Here is a 22,553-nt window from a genome sequence, read left to right as displayed (position 1 = left end):
TTCCCTCCCTGTGGTGTGTGGTATTGGGGTTTATATCCTAGCTCTTCATACAGATACTGCAGCTGGGCTCCTGATCCGTAGCATTCATTTGGTAACACAAAGGCTCAACGCACAGTGGAGACAGGAAATGAGCATCTCGCTAGCTGCATTAGAGCTACTCTCGGGTCTGGCAAAGGTGAGCATTAGGGAGTTTTTCTTCTGAGAATTGTTTGTGTTAGGCTGTAGGATCTGGGCTCACCTTCTCTTTACTTCTTCACCAAAATCTCTTTCCTCCTTGGGGAACATCTGGCAGAACTGGCAAAGTAACTTGTTCCATGCTAGGATGCCATCTTTCGCTTGAAGGACATAATGATTTTTCTCCTGCTTGGAAAAAAAGTTGCTGCAATTAATCTGAATTGAATAGCAATTTAATGAAATAAAATTAATTAGTAAAAAACCATGTTCTTTAAGCCAAAAGGGTAAGTAAGTATTTAGAAGGATATCAAAATCCAATATCCATGGAGGTTTTGTATTACATTCTATAATTTGGTATATCATATTAAGCTCACTAGTATTTTTATGAGGCTTTAATTTTACTTAGATTAATGTGGAGAGTGATTTCCTAAAGTTGAGCAACTTTTTGTCCTCCTCGTGTCAGGTGAAGGTTGGTGTTGACTCTTCTGATAGGAAGAGAGCAATTAGCTCTGTGTGCTGTTACATTGTGTACCAGTGTAGTCGTCCAGCTCCTCTCCATTCTAGAGATCTCCATTCCATGATAGTAGCAGCATTTCAGTGTCTCTGTGTGTGGCTCACTGAACATCCAGACATTCTTGATGAAAAGGTGAGTGAAAATCTCTCTCTCTCTCTCTATATATATATATATATATACTCTGTGTGTGTGTGTGTCTGTGTATATACTGTGTATGTGCATAGTTATTTATCTACGGTAATAAATACATCCAACCCTTTTTCTGCCATGTATCTGCATGTTTTGTTTGTAAGACCAGTACAGTAGGAGTGTAAAGCTTCAGTTGAAAAGCCACATTTCACCTTTCAACAGTTGCCCCAGGAGTTATCCTGTAGTTCGTTTTCAAAATATGTAATTCACAACAAATCATGACATAGGGTAAAGTAAAAGGAGTTACTAAAACTCTGGGTAGCTTGTATGTTCTTAAGTGCTTTTAATGCAACTAATCACCAAAGAAATTATGATGCACGTATGCATTCCTCCTCCCCCTCCAAAAACCAGCTATCAGAATGACTATATCTCATTTTAATCAGGTATTGTTGAGTCCTAAGAACACCAAAAAGCATCCTAGAGCTTTTACCATTATAGACTTTTTAGGTGGTAGGTTGCTGTGGACCTCCTATAGCTCCTAAAAGGTCTGTTAAATTACAGACTTCCTTGAAAACATCCAAGTGCAATCAATGCCAGGAAAGTGAGCTTTTAACTATACAATGGCTGCCATAATAAACTAATAGTGCAAAGTATCTAAGAAACTATCTAATTAGTAAAACATAACCTGAAGCAAGTTGAAGCAATATAAAAGTTCTTCATCGTGATTCTGTGATTCACGCATACAGTATGTGTTATGTACTTATTCAGAATCTCTCTAAGAATCTTTCAAGAGTTTACAGAAATGTTTGAAAGGAGCCCTGCACAACACATACCACATGTCTAAACTGCTTAATCCTTTAAGTTGTTTTGGACCAATCCAGAGACAGTATTCTTCTTTCAGCTCCTTGTTCTATTGAGAATCTTATCATTTTACTTAGCTTATTCACTTTATTCTGCATTCATCTGCTCAATTCTTCTGAATATTCATAGAGTTGTTTTGTCCTCTCATCAAGGACATCAGATCTAATTTTTTTTATTTTATTTCTTTAGTAAAGTGTTGTTGGATTTGTTAATAGATGCCCTGAATTTTCCAAGTAGCTGAATGGTACAGCATTCTCCTTTTAGGATTGTTTAAAAGAAGTATTGGAGATTGTGGAACTGGGTATCTCAGGAAGTAAATCCAGAAGTAGTGAACAAGAAATTAAGTACAAAGGAGATAAAGAGCCAAATCCTGCTTCCATGAGAGTGAAGGATGCAGCTGAAGCTACCCTCACATGGTATGAAAGATTATTGAAAATAAACCTGTTGATCACAGTATAATATTTTTCTTACCTTGATGGATTAATGTTTCCACAGTAAATTTACTCAAAACAGTGTTTTACTTTCAGCTGTAATTCAAGGGGTTTGACAAAAGTGGGGCACTAACCATTCAGGAAGTACAGCCAGTGGCACACACACACCCCCATCGTTGGTGGCTCATAAGTAATGGAACAAACCAACATCATTACAAACATAAGGATCGCCTTTAATACCTGGATGAAAATCCTTTGCAGTCAATGAAGGCCTGAAGTCTGGAACCCATGGACATGATCAAATGCCGGGTTTCCTCCGAGATGCTTTGCCAGGCCTTTACTGCAGCGGCCCTCAGCTGCTGCTTGTTTGTGGGTCTTTCTGCCTTCAGGCTTGTCTTCAGTAAGTGAAAAGCATGTTCTGTTGGGTTGAGATCAGGTGACTTGGCCATTGAAGAACATCCCACTTCGTTGCCTTGAGAAACTCTTGGGTAGCTTTTTCTGTATGTTTTGGGTCATTATCCATCTGCAATATGAAGCTGCATCCTATCAGTTGGCAGCACCTGGCTGAATCTGAGCAGCAAGTATAGCGCTATACCCTTCAGAATTCATCCTGCTACTTTTATCAGCAGTCAGGTCATCAAAAAACACCAGTGACCTGGTTCCATTGGCAGCCATACATGCCCATGCCATAACACTGCCTCCACCATATTTGACAGATGATGTGGTGTGCTTTGGATCATGAGCTGTTCCTTTCCTTCTCCATACTTTTCTCTTCCCATCGTTCTGGTGCAAGTTAATCTTAGTTTCATCAGTCCATAGAATCTTATTCCAGAACTGGGCAGGCTTTTTGAGGTGTTTGCTGGCAAAGTCTAATCTGGCCTTTCTGTTCTTGAGCATTACCAGTGGTTTGCACCTTGTTGTGAAGCCTCTGTATTTATATTCATAAAGCCGTCTCTTGACTGTAGATGTTGACAATGACATGCCTACCGCCTCAAGAGCATTCTTGACCTGGCTAGATGTTGTGAAAGGGTTCCTCTTTACCATGAGCAGAATTCTGCGGTCATCTACTTTAGTTGTCTTCTGTGGTCTTCCAGGCCTTTTGCTGTTGCTGAGCTTGCCAGTTAATTCCTTCTTTTTCAGGATGTTCCAAACTGTTGTACTGGCCACTCCCAATGTTTTTGCTATCTCTCTGATGGGTTTATTTTGCTTTCTCAGCCTCCTTCAATGATGGCCTCCTTCACTCGCACAGACACCTCTTTGGACCTCATGTTGAGAGTTCCAGTGAACAGCTACCAAATGCAAATGTAACACTCAGAACCGCCTCCAGGCCTTTTATCTGCTTGATAGGTCATGGGGTACCCAGGAAACAGGCCACACCTGGCCATGCAGCTGCTTGTCAGCCATTCGTTCCATTACTTATGAGCCACCAACGATGGGGATGTGTGTGTGCCACTGGCTGTAGTTCCTGAATGGTTAGTGCCCCACTTTTGTCAAACCCCTTGAATTACAGCTGAAAGTCCTGACTTCACTCCCATCTGGGTGGGTTTCCTTTCAACTTCAATGTGGTGGTGTACAGAGGCCAAATGCCAAAACAGTTATCCTTGTTCCAATGTTTCTGGTCCTGACTGTATGTTACTTAGAATTGTAGGCTTTTTGATGCCTTATGACAGCAAGTCACCAGGAAAAATACCATAGATACAATTTTTGCTACTTCCAGCGTTCTAAAAATAAATTTTCTACTAAATATGTTTTGACTAAATTATTCTTTTGGTTTACAGCATCATGCAAGTTCTTGGAGCTTTTCCTTCACCCAGTGGTCCTGCTTCCCCTTGCAGCTTAGTAAATGAGATCACCTTAATTAAATATGCTCGTCTGCCTTCTATAAACAAATACAGCTTCCGTTACTTTGTCCTGGATAACAGTGTCATCCTTGCAATGTTAGAGCAGCCTTTAGGGAATGAGCAAAGTGAGTAAATGTATTCTGCATCTTTTCAGGTGTTCTTATGCGTACATGTTTGTGGTTAATTAATCTGGTCTTTTGCATTATAGAATATTATGTGAACAGTAGAATATTGTGAAATTGTGCCATATTAAATATGGGTAGTGTATCTGAGATGCAGCTCACTTCAGATGATGATAACTCAGTTTCATGATGGTTTATTATCCTGGTTTGTTTCAAAATTGGTGACTAGGAGCTTCCTTGCTTGTTTTATTTGTTGTATTCTGCATACACTAACTTATATTTGGAGCCAGGTTTTACTAGACTACACTGTTAAAAAAAACTTGGAATTTTCTTTTTAGATTGGCTTTTTTGTGACCTTAACAAAAGGTATTTCGAAGAGACATATTACAAAGTAGATTGCAAACTGAACTATGTCATGAAAATGAAGAGGATAAAGCTGTAAAAGACTGGTTGTCATGATGGCTGTATAGAATGTTCATTATTAGAGACAGTAGATCTTTCAGTACCAGTTACTGGGGAATGAGTAGAAAGCCATTTATGTTTGGTTTTCCATAGACATCCAGGTACCATTCTGGGCACAGAATGCTGGATAAGATTGACCTTTGGTCTAATCCAGCAGAGCTCTTACATTGTTAGGAAATTTCAGCTGGATACTTAAGGCTCATTCTTTGCCACTATGCTATATAAATTTTTACTAGAACTGAATTAATCTTGGAGCCTCCAAAACACATGATAAAACTTTGAGTTGCACTGTAGGAATTCAAGCTGAAGCCAGTTAAACACAAATTAAGTCTGTTTCTATTTTGACAAGGTCCTGCAGCTTATCTATAAGTATGTAGGATGTCAGAGAAATGTTTTTTGATGTGAGTCATTTAGTACAGGGTATGCTATAGCCCAATCTATTGTTTCTTTCCTCTTGCTTTCATTCCTCCGATTAATTAATTTAATTTGATAATTAAATTTATCAAATTTTGTCACCTCCCATCTCCCTCAAAAGAGGAACTCTGGGCAGTTTACCATAAAGCTAAAAGATTAAAATACAATAAAAACAAAATACAGTACATAAAATATAAATATAAAATATAAAATGGCATCAGGATGGCAATTAAAATTCTGGTTCGACTCATACCTATATGAGGACCACTTTAAAGTACTAGCAACCCCCAAGATTGACTACTCACCCTTCCTGCCCCAAGCAAGATGGCAGAGCCAGGTCTTCAACTTTTTCTGGAAGTTCAGGAGAGAGGGGGCTTGCCTCACCTCTGGGGGAAGAGTATTCCAAAGGGCGGGGGCCATGGCAGAGAAGGCCTGCTTCCTGGCCCCCGCCAATCAACATTCCCTCATAGACGGGGTCCGTATAAGGCCCATGCCATGTCGGGCTTTAAAGCTAATAACCTACACCTTGAATTGGACCTGGAAGCAAACTGGCACCCAGTGCAGCTCTCGCATCAAAGGTGTTATGTGTGCCAACCTTGGGGCACCTAAGATTGCCCGTGCGGCCGCATTCTGGACCAGCTGTAGCTTCTGGATACTCTTCAAGGGTAGCCCCATGTAGAGTGCATTGCAGTAGTCTATATGGGAAATGACTAGGGCATGAGTGACTGATCGGAGGGCCTCTCAGTCCAGGAAAGGGCGTAACTGGCGCACAACACAGAGTTGAGCAAAGGCCCTCCTGGCTATGACTGCCACCTGCTCTTCGAGCAGGAGTTGTGAGTCCAGGAGGACCCTCAGATTCCTCACTGGGTCTGTCTGGGGCAGTGCAACCCCATCCAGAACTAAAGTTGGTAAGTTCCCGGATACAGAGGAACCCCTGGCCCACAGCCACTCTGTCTTACCAGGGTTCAGCTGAAGCCTGTTGTTCTCCATCCAGACGCCCACAGCCTCCAGGCACTGAGAGGGTGGTCACAGCATCACTTACATCACCTGGGATGGAAATGTATAGTTGGGTATCATCTGCATATTCATCCCAAGTTCTGTTTATTTGCAGATATAATGGGGAAGCCTGTTAATTTCTTCCCAGTAATTGTATGCAAGTTCTGCACATGGAGCAGGTTTATGCTCTTATCTTCAAATCTGACTGGTCTATTGAATTTGTAGATCTGCCAATTGTATTACTGACTTTTTGCTCCCTTAATTTCTTCACACATGCCCAATTTAATCCTTTTAACCATTATTATTTTGGGAGGTTATTCATGCAAGTGTTTCTCTTCCCTAGATGACTTTTTTCCTTCAGTCACCATTCTGATCCGTGGGATGTCTGGAAGGCATGCATGGGCACAACAACTTTGCCTTTTGCCAAGAGGAGCCAAATCAAATCAAAAGGTTTTTGTCAAAGTTCTGAGTGGAACCAATTTGCTTTCTTATAAAACCCAAAGAGCACTGAAAAATGTTCAGTAGAAGTACTAATGTTATACTATCCTTAATGCAGTGAATTACTGGTTTTAATGCCCCTTTCAGTTTCACTTCCATACCGACTGTGTGCACCATGGATTATTCCTCTCCTACTCATGGAGGATTACATTTTTAAAAACTAAAATAACTTTGATTATTGAATTAGGGACTATTACCATCCTAATTTGGGAAATGAGGGGATAATAAATCATGTTCATACATATATACAGTATGTGTTGTTCACATCTTCCATTTAACAGTCGCAAAATTTTATAATAGATAGTACTTACGGTCTGTCCTTTGCCAACCTAGCTGTAGTTGTAAATAGGCATTAGAATTTCTTCGACATAAGTATTCTTTAGTGATATGTCAGTTAATATCAAGGTAATTCTGTTTAAAAGAAAAGACTCATCACAAGCATATTTATTTACTAATAATCCTAAAATGATTATTGTATCAATGTTCATCTTTATTCCAGAAGAATCAGTATTTGCTGTACTGTTTCTTTTCTCTGAACTAATAACACTGTAGTAAATCAAAATTATATACCAGAAATACAGCCTCCAAAGAATTGTTTGAATTGTTTTTATATTATTTAGAAATAGTATTTGCACCCATGTGACCTTATGTCCATATCTAAAGATACAGATGAATCTTATTGTCTGCAGACATGTTCATATGTGGTTGATAAATACAGATCCAAAATTATCTGTAGTAGACAGTTTTGCATATCTGTGGTTTTTGGCATGCAGATTTTCACCCAACCATCATTTTGCCACATCCACAGAAGTACATATTGTGCTTCTAACTCCATTCCCAATTTCTCATTGATCCCAAGAGTCTGCATCATTCTGACTTCATATGGTCACCCTTTTCCAGCATGTTATTCCAGCATGTTCAGCATGTTATTCAGCATGAAAATTGGCAAGCACACAGACAGCTCTGCCAAGGGAAGAGGCAAATATTCACATACCTTGAACAAGAGAGTGAGCTGGTGATTTTTCAGTTTTCTTCAGTTCTCTTCTGAATCGAACCCTCCTGATGTTCAGGTTGTCAGTAATGATAGCTTTGTTATCTGGGGTTGTTCGTGGCATATACCTTCTTGGATGACAAGATCTACCTGCATGCCCAACATAATCTAAGAATATCCAGCAACAATTGTTTAAATGCAGATAACTTCAAGCATGACTATGAATCTTATTCCCAAAAAAGATGTTAAAAAACAAAACTGACTATAGGGCTATAATATTTCACCTTGTTCAGATTATAGCTAAATTCAATAGACTCCTAAATCAAAGCAGTGTCTCTCATTTTGGGTAAAATACATATTTGGGAAGCAATAATAAATAATTATTTAAGTGTTACTTTGGTTCAGATGAATTACTAGTGTGGTCACCCTCAAATTTATTTCAATCTGCTTCACTGCTTTTATAATAATATAATATTAAAACATTTAAAGTAAGTCCTAAGATTGTTTGTTTCATTCTTTGCAACAGTTGTTTGTCCCAGAACCTCGTCCCACACCTAAAAATGATGTTGGATTCAAATACAGTGTGAAACACCGGCCATTTCCTGAGGAAGTGGACAAAATTCCTTTTGTGAAAGCAGACCTGAGCATTCCAGACTTGCATGAGATAGTTACTGAGGAAGTAAGAAATTTATCGTTTCCTGATTTATTTCATGTGGCTTAACAAAATGTGTTAGAAGTTCCTCTTGTTATTCTTCACAACTACTTTTACTCTCTTGCCTGAATTCATATCAGTCTTTCTGGGACAAAATAAGGTGTTTGATGCACATGTGCATCTCAGCAGCCCCATCTATTAGACCTTTCTCTACTCACTAGACATATAAGTAAGTCAGTCATCATTTTTCAGGAAGCCTTTGCCAGATTGGGATGGAATATCCTGTTGTCCTTATTCTTTCCATATCCTGTGAAAATGCGAAGGCCGTCAGATACTGGTTCTGTTAACATTGGTTGTAATTATTCTTTTCTTTAGGGCTCTGATTTAACTGCATGTAGGGGCTGAGTAGCAGGTGAATTTTTGTAACATGGCAACTGATGAGCATCAGTAGTCAGAATTTTGTTAGGTAGAAAGCTGGAGCAAATTACAGCAGCTTTTTTTTTTTTAGGCACTTGGTTTCATTCTTTGAGTCATGAGAAGAGGTTCTACACCACAACTTGATCCTACTTTTGGCAATTTTGAATGTCTGATGAAGTTGTTAAATACATTTCAGCTGGAAGAACGTCATGAGAAGCTGAGAAGTGGAATGGACCAGCAAGTTCTTTATGAGAAATCTATAGATCAGCAAATGGAAGAAGAATGGAGGAAGAAAAACTTCCCTGATCCAGTCACAGAGTGTAAGCCGCCACCTCCTGCACAGGAGTTCCAAACAGCACGCCTCTTCCTTTCTCACTTCGGATTTCTATCACTAGAAGCATTGAAGGTGACTGAAAACTTGATATTGTCTAGTTTGCTTCAAATACAATCATTAGTAAGCAATAAAGCGACTAGGTAGCATTGATTCCAATGACTTGTGGCTCAAAATAGGTAGAACTTTATAAAGTGGAGTAGAATAGTAAAACTCTTAACAGTTTCATGTGCATTATTGAAAAAGATATCTTTGGGTATAAAACTCCTACCTTGAAAATTGCACTATTGGGTGGAGAAGTATGCCATACTTCATACTATATATAACAAGGTCCTTGCTCTATGTTGTCTGTGTGGGGATTACATTACCTATTATAGTAATACAATTGATTTTTATGACTCTTTCACTGTTCTCCCCCCCCCCCCCATTTAATAAGACCACTTACATCAAGGGCAGCCAAACACCAAAAAATGTTGAGCTTTACAGGTTGGAAAGATCATGATGGTAATGTGGTGACATGAGCAGACCTGTAATGTTTTATCATTTGCAGGGGATTGATAGATTAAGCAAAATAGTGTGTTAAACCTATTAGAACTTTAAAACACCTTTTTAGGATTTATTTTTACAAAAAAAAATTATACTGCTGCAATTTGTGACTTGCTGAATTTTACAATAGGGATCTTTTGAGACTCCAAAATGGGAGCAAGTTGTTTCTTGATTGATGTAGGTTGCTTATTCTTGATCTGGAACTTTTCCCCCCATTCCCTGCTTTCTGTAAAATCTTGCTAAGTTCTGGAGAACTTAACAGTTAGTAAACCTTTTTGTGCCATTTCAGCTGATCCTGAAAAAGATACTGCATAGTTGTGGCTTTTGGATTTTGTTTTCGTATACCAACACAGCAGTTATTCATTAACAAGCTGAAGTAGTTTATCTTAATTCATCATGAGTATCTTTTTGGGTTATTTAGCATTAACATCTGCACTGTTTTGTTAGGAACCTGCTAATAGCAGACTACCTCCTCACCTGATTGCACTTGATTCTTCTCTGCCTGGGTTTTTTGATGATATTGGTTATCTGGACTTGCTGCCATGTCGTCCTTTTGATACTGTTTTCATTTTCTACATGAAGGCAGGCCAAAAAACAAGCCAAGAAGTAAGTAAAAGGCTGATTCCTTGTAGTTTGTTACCAGCTGGTACAAGTGTCTGCTGTAGGGTGCAACAATCCATATTCAGGGCATCTTACAAGTATTGAAATAAGTTGTTTTTACATCAGTGGAAATGAAATCATTCAGAATTTTGTGCCATGATAATTAGACTAAGTTTATTTTGCAAGCTGTAGAGATTATACGTAACTCGTTATTTTATTTACATACATAATTTTTAATTTTTCTTTCCTAACCTACCCTAATTCAGGGCAAGAGGTTATGTGGGACACTTAAGATTGATTCTCCAACTATTCAAAATGGTGTTTTAGAACTCTTTTGAGACTTCTTAACTACTGTGAGGGGTAGAAACTCCTTTAAAAAGCAGAATGGTTTTCAGGAAACTGAATTCTCTATTATGTAACATTGACAATATTCAGAAATAATAGTCCTGGTTGAACAAGTTGTGGTTTATCAGGCCAAAACAAGCCTTGTGTCTGTACATATCCCATAATTTCTAGCTTCAGAGATGTTGCAGTGATTTTATTAAGCCAACATTTCCTTTTTTAAATAGAGCTTTATTAATTTTCAAGATATAATCAATATAATCAAGATATAAAATACAGAATATAGAACAGATAGAATACAAGTCTAAAAAAAGAAACAAGAAAGACTAAAACTTTGCAAGAATAGACAGAAAAACATATAAGACAGGTGGCTTCTGACCTTCTCCAGTGCAGATATAAAAGTACATAAAAGTTAATCTCTTGCTATTAATTAAACAGTTAGTAACATTATTTCTCTAAATTCAAACCATTTAATCATCAAACTCCAAATCAAAACTTCATTTTTTTGCATTACAAGCAAATAGTCCAAAAGTGGCTTCCAAATAGAAACAAATCCAGTTACACTTATCAGTGCTGTCAGTTTAGCATTTGTGCCAATTCCATTAATTTAATCATCCAGTCCTTCATTGAGGGAATTTGTGCATCCTTTCATCTTTGAGCATATCAGAGTCTTGCTGCTGTTATCATTTATAAGAACAGAGTTCCATGTTGCTTCTCAAACTGTTGGTTCATCAAACCCAAGTGAAACAGCTCCGGTTCCAATTGTAAGTCCACTTTGAGAATCTTTTGAAGAATAATACATATTTGATTCCAGAATTTCTTAGCTTTTCCACAAGTCCATCATAAATGATAGAAAGTTCCTTCCCCCTGTAGACATTTACAACAAACATTTGATACCCCATTATACATTTTGGACAGCTTATCGGGAGTTAAATACCAACAGTACATCATTTTATGAAAATTCTCTTTCAAATTATAATTCATACCTTTGTTCCACATATTCTCCCATTGTTCAAGCATAATATTATACCCAAAATTCTTAGCCCATTTAATCATACAATCTTTAACATATTCATCTTCTAAATTCAATTGCAACAACATTTTATACATTTTCTTAATAAGATGCTCATTGTTTGTACAAAGTTCCATTTCAAATTGTTTTTTTCATTAACAAAATTATATACCTTCTTATCCAAATTAAACCATTCTGACAATTTTGCAAAATTAAACCAGTGACAAATATGACCTTCCAATTCTAGTTGTCCCCTTGTTTTAAGTTTTGCTATCCCTTCCTCAAAATTCAGCAGATCTTCATATCTCAACCAGCTTGGTTTGCCTGCCATCTCTCTTCTAAAGAAAGCTGCTTGAGGGGACAACCACATAGGTTCATTAGGAGACAATATTGGTTTATATTTATTCCAAACCCTCAGTATGGCATGCCTAACAAAATGATTTTTAAAATCTTTATTAACTTTATCATACCACAAGTAGGTGTGCCACCCAAATCGGAGATCATGTCCTTCTAATTCCAATAATTTCTTGTCTTTCAAGGTCACCCAATCCTTCATCCATAGCAAACAGCAGGCAACAAAATACAACTTCAAATCAGGCAAACCTAGACCACCTTGTTCTTTGGCATCTTGTAACAATTTATACTTGATTCTTGGTTTCTTCCCTTGCCAAATGAACTGAGAAATACCTTTCTGCCATTGTTTAAATGGTAAATCTGTTGTCAAAATTGGTATTGTCTGGAACAAAAGCAACATTCTAGGTAAAACATTCATCTTAATCACAGATATCTGACCCATCATGACAGTTGTAATTTTTCTCACCTTAACAAGTCTTTCTTAACATCACTCCGCAATTTAACATAGTTATTCTGAAACAACAGACAATTCGTATTTGATAATGTCAACCGCAAATATCTGACCTTTTTTTTCAATTTTAAAACCAGTCTTACCCATCAACATTTCTTGATTGTGTATAGTCATATTCTTGGTCAACATATTTGTTTCTTGTTTATTTACTTTAAGTCCAGCTAATGACCCATATTCCTTTAATTTCTTCATCAAATGTTCAACAACATTCAAAGGCTCTTGTAATATTAAAACTAAATCATCCACAAAGGCCCTCAGTTTGAAGACCTCCTTCTTTATCTTCAAACTCTTTATTTGATTATTTTGTCTAATGTCTCTATTCAGGACTTCCAAAACTAAGATAAAGAGTAAAGGTGACAAAGGACATCTTTGCCTTGTTCCTTTCTGTATATGACAAGGCTCAGTTAAATCGTCATTTACAATGATATGTACTTTTTGGGGCAGATAAATTGATTTAATTCCTTGAATAAAATTATCTCCAAAATCCATATTTTCCAAAACTTTGAACATAAACATCCAGTTCAAATTGTCAAAGGCCTTCTCTGCATGTAAGAAGATGAGAGCTATTTGCTGTTCATTGTGTTGTTGTAGATATTCTATAATGTCCAAAACTATTCTCACATTGTCTCTTAATTGCCTTCTGGGTAGAAACCGGCATTGATCTTGGTAGATAAAGTCCTGTAAAATTTTCTTCATTCTTTCAGCCAGTATTGAGCAAATATTTTATAATCATTGTTCAACAAATATTTTATAATCATTGTTCAACAATGAAATTGGTCTATAATTCTTAGAGTAATATCTTGGCCTTCTTTTGGTAAAAGTACAATATTGGCTTCTTTCCAAGAGACCAGCATTGCAGAGCCCAAAATAGAATTCATCAATCTTTGAAAAGGCTGAAGAAGCTGATCCTTGAAACACCTATAATACAACACTTGGCAAACCATCTGGACCTGGTGCTTTCCCAGTTTGGTTCTTTTTATAGCTTCCACTATTTCAAAAGTAGTTATAGGATTGTTCATTAATAATTTCTGTGATAGTGAGAGTTTTGGTAATTTTTGTTTCTCCAAATACTCATCTATCTTTTCCAGAGAAACTTCTTGCCTTTTATACAAATTGGAAAAAAAAATTGTGGAACAATTTCTTAATTCCTTCATTATCCATTAATTCAATATTTCCTTCTTGAATTTTTAATACCATTTTCTTTTCTCTTTCCTTCCTCAGTTTATAAGCTAACCATCTTCCAGTTTTATTGGCAAATTCAAAATGTCTCTGTTTAACATAATTCAATTTTGTCTCAATTTCCTTCACAGTCAACATAGATAATTGTTGGTGTAATAATTTAAGTTGATGTAAAATACCAGTATCCACTGGGTTTTTCTATAACTCAATTTCTTTTACTTTAATTTGATCCAGGATAGTTTGCATTTTTGTTGACATTTCTTTTTATATTACAATTATGGTAAATAAAGAGACTTCTCATAACTGCCTTACTGGTGTCCCAGACAGTTTTTAGGTCAGTCCCTTTGTCCAAGTTGATGTCTTTTAAATTCTTGCAATCAACCAAAACGTTTTCTCTTTGGAAAATAGCTTCAATCTCCATCTAAAAGCCATAGATGATCTTTTTATTTTCAAACTTACTGGAGTATGATCAGAGAAAGTCTTTGGTAAAATATCAACCTTACAAATTTTATTGGCTAAATTATTTGAAATCTGTATCATGTCAATTCTTGAAAAGGATTTATGTCTTTCTGAGTAAAAGGTATAAATCCATTTTTGTATCTCCAGGAATCTTACTAATACGAAATTGTCTATCATGTCAAAAAAGGACTGTGGGAGTCTTTGTTGTTTAAGCTTAATTTCCTTTTCAGATGTCCTGTCCAATCATGGGGAAGTTACACCATTCCGATCTTCTAGTAGGCACCAGCTTTAATATGAAAAAGATGACAATTCATTCAGAAGGTGTCTAAAAATTTTACTTTTATCCTCATTTGGTACATATATCCCCACAACAATAGATTTAAGTCCATTAAGCTTGACTTCCACTGCTACATATCTGCCATGTTCATCAGAAAACAAACATGGGTTCAGTTTTGGTTTCACATATATTACAAGTCCATTTATTTTCTTCAAACCTGCAGAAATAAATTCCTCTCCCACTTTTTTATTCATCAAATATTTAATGTCTTTTTTCCTTATAGGAGTCTCCTGTAAGCATATCACATCATGGTTTAATTTCTTCAAATAATGAAAAAAAAATTCTTTTGTGTGGGGCATTTGCCCCATTCACATTCCAAGTAAAGTAAGTGCAAGCCATGATTAAGCACACATCTGATCAAAGTCCTTGGATGTAGCACCCATGTCTGCACCTTGTAGAGCAAATTCTTGGGGTCTAGTTCCAGGTGCAGATTTCTCATCTACACCCTGATCCAAACTAGATCCATATCTAGCAAGAAAATCCTTGGCCTTATGGATGGAGCTCAATCTGAATCTTTGCTATCGGAACATAAAACTTACACCTTCCAATCTTTCCCATCAAAAAACAATTTTATTCTTTTTCAGAATCTCTGTTAAAAAAGCATAGTCTTTTCTCTTCCTCAAAATCCTTACAGGAATCTCTTTCAAAACAATATGGTCAATATTTAATCTTGATTCAAAGTGAGTTTGCAAAACCTGGTCTCTTATTTTCCTTCTAGCAAAATGAACCAAAACATCTCTTGGTTTGTTATTTACAGCTGCATATCTTGAGTCGATGTGAGAAACTTTATCTAATTCATCCTCCATTCTATCTTCCTCCCAATCCAATAATTTTGCCAAAGCCTGTAGGATTTTTTCAACAATATTCCCCCCTTTCACCTCAGGAACTCCTCTTAGTCTCAGACAAAAATCCATGTCCCTAAGTTCTAATACAGTCATTTTATCAAGCTCTTTTTCTCTTTCTTGCTCAGTATTATCCATCTTAGTTTCTAAGACCTCCACTTGATCCATTACTTGTTTCACCTCTCCAGCAGTTTTTTCCATTTGATGTTCAATCTTTTTCTCAAAGTCAGAATATTTACTTTCCATCTTTTTCTCAAAATATTTATTTTCCATTTTCTTCTCAAAGACATCAAAAGATTGTTTAAAGATATTAGAAATTTCATCAATCATATTTCTCATCATCTCCCTGTCATCAGAACCACAAGGTGGTCTCCTAGAATTCATAATTAGTTCCCTCTGGTGGTTAAAATTAGCCAATACAACCAAATCTTAAAGTCAGTAGAAAATACTAGAGACTGAGATTGTTCAAAAGTTAAAGTCTTGCCGCTAGAGGTGTTTACGGGAAGTATCCAATTAACTCATTAAGAAAAAAGCAACAACATTCACTTTCTCACAATAGCCATGAAAGTTCTGATTCCAACAGGACAGATATGTTAAATCCCAAAAGGAAACAATAAAAATACCACCAATTAAATCCATCCATCCATCCATCCATCTATCCATCCTTTTGCCTCTATAAAATAAATCCACAGTTCAGCTTTCGGTTCTTTTTGCCCAAAACATAAAGTACAAAACCAAGTTGGAGTGCTCAACAGTTAAGTTTCAAAAATAATGTAAACGTTATCAAGAGAAATCTCATCTCTGTGTTGCAAAAAGCCTCGTTTAAGCAAAGAAAAGGCAAGAAAATTGGTGCATTAAGAAATGGGGTGGTCAGTTTTAGAGTCTGTTTAAATGGCTGCAGCACGGCTTGGGAAAGGATGACACTCCACCTCCCAGCTGATCCCTCACCGCTCAATCCATAAACTCCATTTACGATCTTCTGGCTATGGCCAGCCGTCCGAAGGACACCGGGGGTAATTCCTAGGGTTCTCCTTTATCCAGGGAACATTTTTGGGCTCTAGGGAATCCTGCCTGAGCCCTAAAATGCCAGGCTGCCAGGTTTGCTTGCAAAGCTAAATCACGAAGAGGTGCTATTCAAGCCGCCATTCCCACCAGAAGCCATTAAGCCAGCATTTCCAATGACGTTCTGAGGAACATACTCAAGGATCCTTTTGAAATCATGTCAAACCAGGATATGAGAATTTTGGTTTAATAAACTGATGTCAGCACTGAAGCTGGGCATATGAAGAGGCTTGCATGGGCATAAAACTTTTTTCCTGGTCTGATAAACAATGTCAATTATATCTGCTTTAGACATTCTGTAGTGTTTCTGTTTGAATAGATGGCAAAGACTGCTCCAGTGTACCTTCCTGGGTGATACAGACTACACATATAGTACAGTTAGTCTTATTTGTCTCATTTATTGTACCAGCCAGATTGCTTGATACTTCAAGGCTATTCTGGACATCTTAAAAATGCAAAAGAAAGTGCTGATTTCTGCAACAGTGTTAGTAAGAAATTGCCTCTATAGCTTTTGCTTTTTTCTGCTATACTGGTCTTTTCCTCCCCAGATTTTGAAGAACGTAGAGTCTTCCAGAAATGTTCAACCTCATTTCCTAGAGTTCTTGCTATCTCTTGGATGGTCCGTTGATGTGGGCAAGCACCCTGGATGGACAGGGCATGTTTCAACTAGCTGGTCCATTAACAGCTTCTGTGATGAGGAGGGGTCAGAGCAAGGTGAGGTGCTTTCTTAGGTTCAGGACAGAGTAACATATTGAAACAGATCCATTTTCCCTCCCCCATCTTCTCCATTTGAGCAAGATCTAGGTGGACTGAATGATCTTAGCAGAGAATTCTTTGTGGAGGGCAAAAGTAATCATTTTGCAGTGATTTGAGAAGTTAATTGTCCAGAATTGTTCCATTTCCTCTCACATGGATTTAAGCAGTGGGGTGTCCTGAGACTATTGTTCTTCCATGCTTATGTTGGGATAGGTACATCCATTCCACAGATCTTTAGATGCAGCATATACAACATATAAAATCTTTTTAGTTATCCAAAGAACAAGTTGTTGATCTGGGGACTGTTGGTTGGGAAATAAGTTGATCTTCAAAATGTTAGAAGAATACAGCACTTTTAATAAAGTACAGAATGGGGCTGAAAGGCTTTTCCGTGATTTTAATTATTTTCTCAGATGAAGTAATCTGTTCAGAAGACATGGGAGCAAGTATTTTCAATGGGCAAAGGAAAGCATTGTATTACGCAGATGCTCTTACAGAAATAGCTTTTGTTGTTCCTTCGCCTGTGGAGTCCTTAAGTAAGTATACTACACGTGTCTCTGATTCTGTAAATGATAGAGAAATATTTCAGCATTCTTATTAGAACTGCATCCTGCAATGCAGTGGAGCTTGACACATACCAAAAATATGTGGTGCATCCATTTTACTTTGTCACTGTCAGCTAGAACAAGATTTACTTTTCCTCTCTGCTGCAGAAAGCCATCAGTGGTTTCAGCTAACTGATACATGGTCCTGTGGTTTGCACCCATTTCTTTCACCAAGTCATTATCTGTTAAGCTTTTAATATGTACCAACTTCTCTTGTAAAATGCTAATCCTACGTTAGGCATGAAAGCCAGCTGGGTGACTTTGGGCCGGTCACTCTCTCTCAGCCCAACTCACCTCACAGGGTGCTTTTTGTGGGGAAAATAGGAGGAGGGAGGAGTATTAGGCATGTTTCCTGCCTTGAGTTATTTATAAAAATAATAAAGGTGGGATAAAAAAATATTTTAAAAATTGTATGTATGTGTGTGTATGTATTTGTGTGTGCGTATGTGTGTGTCGGAGGAGATGGGCGGTGACAAATTTGATAATATTCATATTCTTAAAGTTCAGATATGGAATACAAACATCAAACATTTAGGCTACCTTGTTTTAAAGTTCTGTGACATGTAAGTAACATACAAAGTCTCTTATGGGGAGAGTAGTGTTAGAGTACATGCAAAAATGTTTCTAAATAGTAAGTTACGGGAAAGTCTTCTGCCTAAACTTCTGTCAAGCTGCTTCCAATCAAAATTGAGAAAAACTGAGCTGGATCACTAAAAGTTTCTCATGCTCTTCTCTTTGCATTTTATTATTTGCACAGATATAACGGAACTGGATATAGCTATTGGATGCAGACTAGGGAAATTGCAGGGTGCCCAATTGCATTTTGGGCTCTTTCTGCTCTTAAGTGAATTGAGCTGTCTGGAAAAATACTTTTGGCATTCAAAATGGATTTGGAGTTGATGGATTTCTTGTTTTAAGAAACTTCTTTCTTTTGGGTTTCAGCAGATTCATTGGAAAGCAATGTCTCAGACCAAGAAAGTGATTCTAACATGGATCTCCTACCTGGGATACTAAAGCAGCAAGCACTGACACTTGAGCTGTTTCCCAATCATACAGACAATCTTAGTACTTCACAGAGGGCAAGTTTATTCTGTGTAAATAAATTTAGACTTGTACTTTAAACATAAGTTATAGCTTTTATATCTATAGCAAAATTGTGAGAATTTTGTGCAAGATCCGTTGAAAGCAGAACCAACAGAATTTAATAGATTGGAGTCCCAACTATTCTGCTTTGCCATGCAGTTTTAACATAATAATGGCACTAGTTGGCATGTAGGTCATATCTTCTTCCAATACACTTTTTATCATAGGGAAATCTGACTGTCTGTCTGTCAAATTTATATGGCCGCACATCTCACAAGAAGTGACTCTGGGCGGCATATAGCAAGAAATATAATAAAACAATAAACGTGCCAAAAGCAGTCAAATTAAAAAGTTTAAAAAAGCATAAAACACACAAGAGATAGATCAGCAAGGGAGCCACCTCAAGATTTCACTAGTCCTCTGAGACCCCCAGACCAGATGACATAGCCAGGTCTTGAGAGAACTTCCAGAAAATAAGTAACAGTACTTTTGTTGCCAATTGTGTATGATACAAATTAGTCTTGGGCAGTACTTAATTTCAGATCTTTATTGCTAGTAAATTGTTTCATAATAAGTTATATGTTGCTGAAATTTGTTAATTTCCTTCAGACTCTTAGAACTGAATACATACTGCTAATTTTGATTAATTGGCAAACATTTGTTTTTGTTTTTGTACTTGCAACAGCTCAGTCCAACTTCCAGATCAAAGAAGCTGCCACAAGGTCGGGCCGTTCCCCCAATGGGACCTGAAACCAAGGTGTATGTGGTTTGGGTTGAACGTTATGATGATATAGGTATGTGAGTCTTTGGATTTTATTACAAAGATGGAAGTAGGAGGTTTCCTTCCTACCTACCTACCTTCCTTCCTCTCTCTTAGATAAGCCTGGGATTTTCTGGTAATTCCCTGTCCACATTCTTACCACTCCAGTCCTCTTTATTTTTTTCTGAAATTAGTCAGAATTATCTAGCTGTCACTACCTGCAGTGACAAATTTGATTTAGTTTCCAGATTTTTTTTAATGTTCTCTTGCAACTTTTTATGGACTTGAAAATTTATGTATTGTTGTTATTTATTGTTATCCTTGTCTTGCAGAGAATTTCCCTCTCTCTGACTTGGTTTCAGAGACTAGCACTGGAGTAGAAACTACAACAAATAGCAACACTTCACTGAGGTATAACTTAATTTCTCTACCTTTTGACTGCTACTGTTTCTGTGTCGATATAGTCTGTTCATATGCAACCTGTGAGCTAGACATTACCACAACTAAGTCCCAACCAGTAAATAGTGACAAATAGGCCTAAGTCAAGTGTGTATGGGTGGAAGCTTCATTACTTCATGTCCAAGTATATTTTTCATGATGTGGGCAAGAAAACTGTTCCCTAATGATACTTAAACTTGTTGTAGTTAATACCTCTTGCTAATGATTTTGTACATTGTGCCTAGGCCACATAAGGGCTCTGGTTCTTAGGTTTGCAGCTTGCTTCTGTTACATCCAACTTTCCTACTGATATCTGTGTGTATTAAGCCAGCCTGTCCATCTGCTGTATAGCTGGCATCAGCTTTGTAATACTGTCTACATTTGGTCTCCTGAGCTTGGAAAAATAAAAGTCATGGTATAGCTGAGATCTTTGCTATAATGTTTTACTTTTTCTATTATTTAGGAAGTGAAACCTTCAAAAACAATTGCTTTGTTTATGTGTTTAAATTTTGGTTGATTTTGGTAACTTATGTGGTTTTTAAGGTCTGCTACTCCTGAAAAAGAAGTGCCAGTGATTTTCATCCATCCCCTCAATACTGGATTATTCAGGGTAAAAGTACAAGGAGCTACTGGAAAATTCAATATGGTTATCCCTCTAGTGGATGGCATGATAGTTAGCAGGAGAGCTCTAGGTATGTTTTCTGATTAATATTTGATGACTAATTTTCTAGCTTTTGCTGGACTATGAATGCAATGTGTTATTATTAAAGACCTCTGTTACATCAGCACTAGACTACTTCTGATTTGAAAAATCTATCAGTTCTTCCTTCTCCTTGTGCTGAAGTCTCTCTTTCAGGCAATTTTCCAGTGAAGAAGCTAGGCTTTCTTGGGGACCATATTTTTTTGGGGGATAGTTGAAAAAGCAGCAAATTGGTGGTATGCTTTCATGCCATGTTGGATCTCCTTTCTCCCAGTATTGGGGAAATACTTACCAAGGGGATGTGGAAAAAAGTGATAATCAAGTTGGACTTGTACTGATACTTTTCAGATCTATTGTTACAGGTATATGTACTAATAACATTCCTAAAATGTTAGTGAGAACTTCCAACAGCAAGAAATCTACTGGAGTACTCCAATTAACCCAACTTTGTCAGTTCACAGTACAACCTCAAGTCAGATGCGCAAGGCAATCTAAATGTAATTACTGTTTTGGTGGGATAATGAGAATCGGGAGCAATGAGGATTCAGATCCTCTATCCTTCCCACCTTGCTCCTGCCAATCCTCACTACTTCTTAGGTCTTTCCAATATTGCAAATTCCTAATGTTGAAAGAAATCAGCCAAGTATGGGAGCATTATCCAGTGTTACAGCCTACTGTGGCAGCAGTGACTGGTAGGGAAACAGAATCCAGGGTTGGATTTCCCCTCTAGTCATGCTAGCCATGATTGCTGGATGATGTGATTCAGCAGTCTCTAGAGGGCAACAGGTTCCTTATCTTCAGCCCTTTTAAATTTCCTAGGATAAGTCTGCATTGAGGATGAAGTAACTAGACAATGAAATTGCTAATTCTGTAATAGGATGAAACCTATTCCACAGTTATACAGTCAGGACCAGAAATACTGGAACAAGGATAACTGTTTTGGCATTTGGCCTCTGTACACCACCACATTGAAGTTGAAAGGAAACCCACCCAGATGGGAGCGAAGTCAGGACTTTCAGCTGTAATTCAAGGGGTTTGACAAAAGTGGGGCACTAACCATTCAGGAACTACAGCCAGTGGCACACACACATCCCCATCGTTGGTGGCTCATAAGTAATGGAACGAATGGCTGACAAGCAGCTGCATGGCCAGGTGTGGCCTGTTTCCTGGGTACCCCATGACCTATCAAGCAGATAAAAGGCCTGGAGGCGGTTCTGAGTGTTACATTTGCATTTGGTAGCTGTTCACTGGAACTCTCAACATGAGGTCCAAAGAGGTGTCTGTGCGAGTGAAGGAGGCCATCATTAGGCTGAGAAAGCAAAATAAACCCATCAGAGAGATAGCAAAAACATTGGGAGTGGCCAGTACAACAGTTTGGAACATCCTGAAAAAGAAGGAATTAACTGGCAAGCTCAGCAACAGCAAAAGGCCTGGAAGACCACAGAAGACAACTAAAGTAGATGACCGCAGAATTCTGCTCATGGTAAAGAGGAACCCTTTCACAACATCTAGCCAGGTCAAGAATGCTCTTGAGGCGGTAGGCATGTCATTGTCAACATCTACAGTCAAGAGACGGCTTTATGAATATAAATACAGAGGCTTCACAACAAGGTGCAAACCACTGGTAATGCTCAAGAACAGAAAGGCCAGATTAGACTTTGCCAGCAAACACCTCAAAAAGCCTGCCCAGTTCTGGAATAAGATTCTATGGACTGATGAAACTAAGATTAACTTGCACCAGAACGATGGGAAGAGAAAAGTATGGAGAAGGAAAGGAACAGCTCATGATCCAAAGCACACCACATCATCTGTCAAATATGGTGGAGGCAGTGTTATGGCATGGGCATGTATGGCTGCCAATGGAACCAGGTCACTGGTGTTTTTTGATGACCTGACTGCTGATAAAAGTAGCAGGATGAATTCTGAAGGGTATAGCGCTATACTTGCTGCTCAGATTCAGCCAGGTGCTGCCAACTGATAGGATGCAGCTTCATATTGCAGATGGATAATGACCCAAAACATACAGAAAAAGCTACCCAAGAGTTTCTCAAGGCAACGAAGTGGGATGTTCTTCAATGGCCAAGTCACCTGATCTCAACCCAACAGAACATGCTTTTCACTTACTGAAGACAAG

The 22,553-nt window shown here is 37.7% G+C and overlaps 1 protein-coding gene across 4 annotated transcripts in view; it reads left to right on the top strand.

Moving 5' to 3' along the window:
* The window catches only part of RALGAPB (Ral GTPase activating protein non-catalytic subunit beta), an 87,441-nt gene that overhangs the window by 58,881 nt on the left and 6,007 nt on the right, over positions 1-22,553 (top strand). For 3 of the 4 annotated variants that reach the window (XM_063297257.1, XM_063297255.1, XM_063297258.1), the window contains 14 exons: positions 42-175; positions 638-820; positions 1,943-2,094; positions 3,888-4,075; positions 6,288-6,394; positions 7,960-8,112; positions 8,699-8,908; positions 9,827-9,985; positions 16,626-16,791; positions 17,247-17,369; positions 18,381-18,517; positions 19,207-19,315; positions 19,614-19,692; positions 20,263-20,411. In XM_063297257.1, coding sequence (XP_063153327.1) covers positions 42-175; positions 638-820; positions 1,943-2,094; positions 3,888-4,075; positions 6,288-6,394; positions 7,960-8,112; positions 8,699-8,908; positions 9,827-9,985; positions 16,626-16,791; positions 17,247-17,369; positions 18,381-18,517; positions 19,207-19,315; positions 19,614-19,692; positions 20,263-20,411 — 2,049 coding nt within the window. The remainder of the gene's footprint in view (positions 1-41; positions 176-637; positions 821-1,942; positions 2,095-3,887; positions 4,076-6,287; positions 6,395-7,959; positions 8,113-8,698; positions 8,909-9,826; positions 9,986-16,625; positions 16,792-17,246; positions 17,370-18,380; positions 18,518-19,206; positions 19,316-19,613; positions 19,693-20,262; positions 20,412-22,553) is intronic. The other variant, XM_063297256.1, reaches the window with a different exon arrangement.

The sequence above is a fragment of the Candoia aspera genome, chromosome 3, assembly GCF_035149785.1.
Source record: "Candoia aspera isolate rCanAsp1 chromosome 3, rCanAsp1.hap2, whole genome shotgun sequence".
Lineage (NCBI taxonomy): Eukaryota > Metazoa > Chordata > Lepidosauria > Squamata > Boidae > Candoia > Candoia aspera.
The sequence above is the reverse complement of the archived record's forward strand: the minus strand, read 5'-3'. Positions and strand labels throughout refer to the sequence as shown.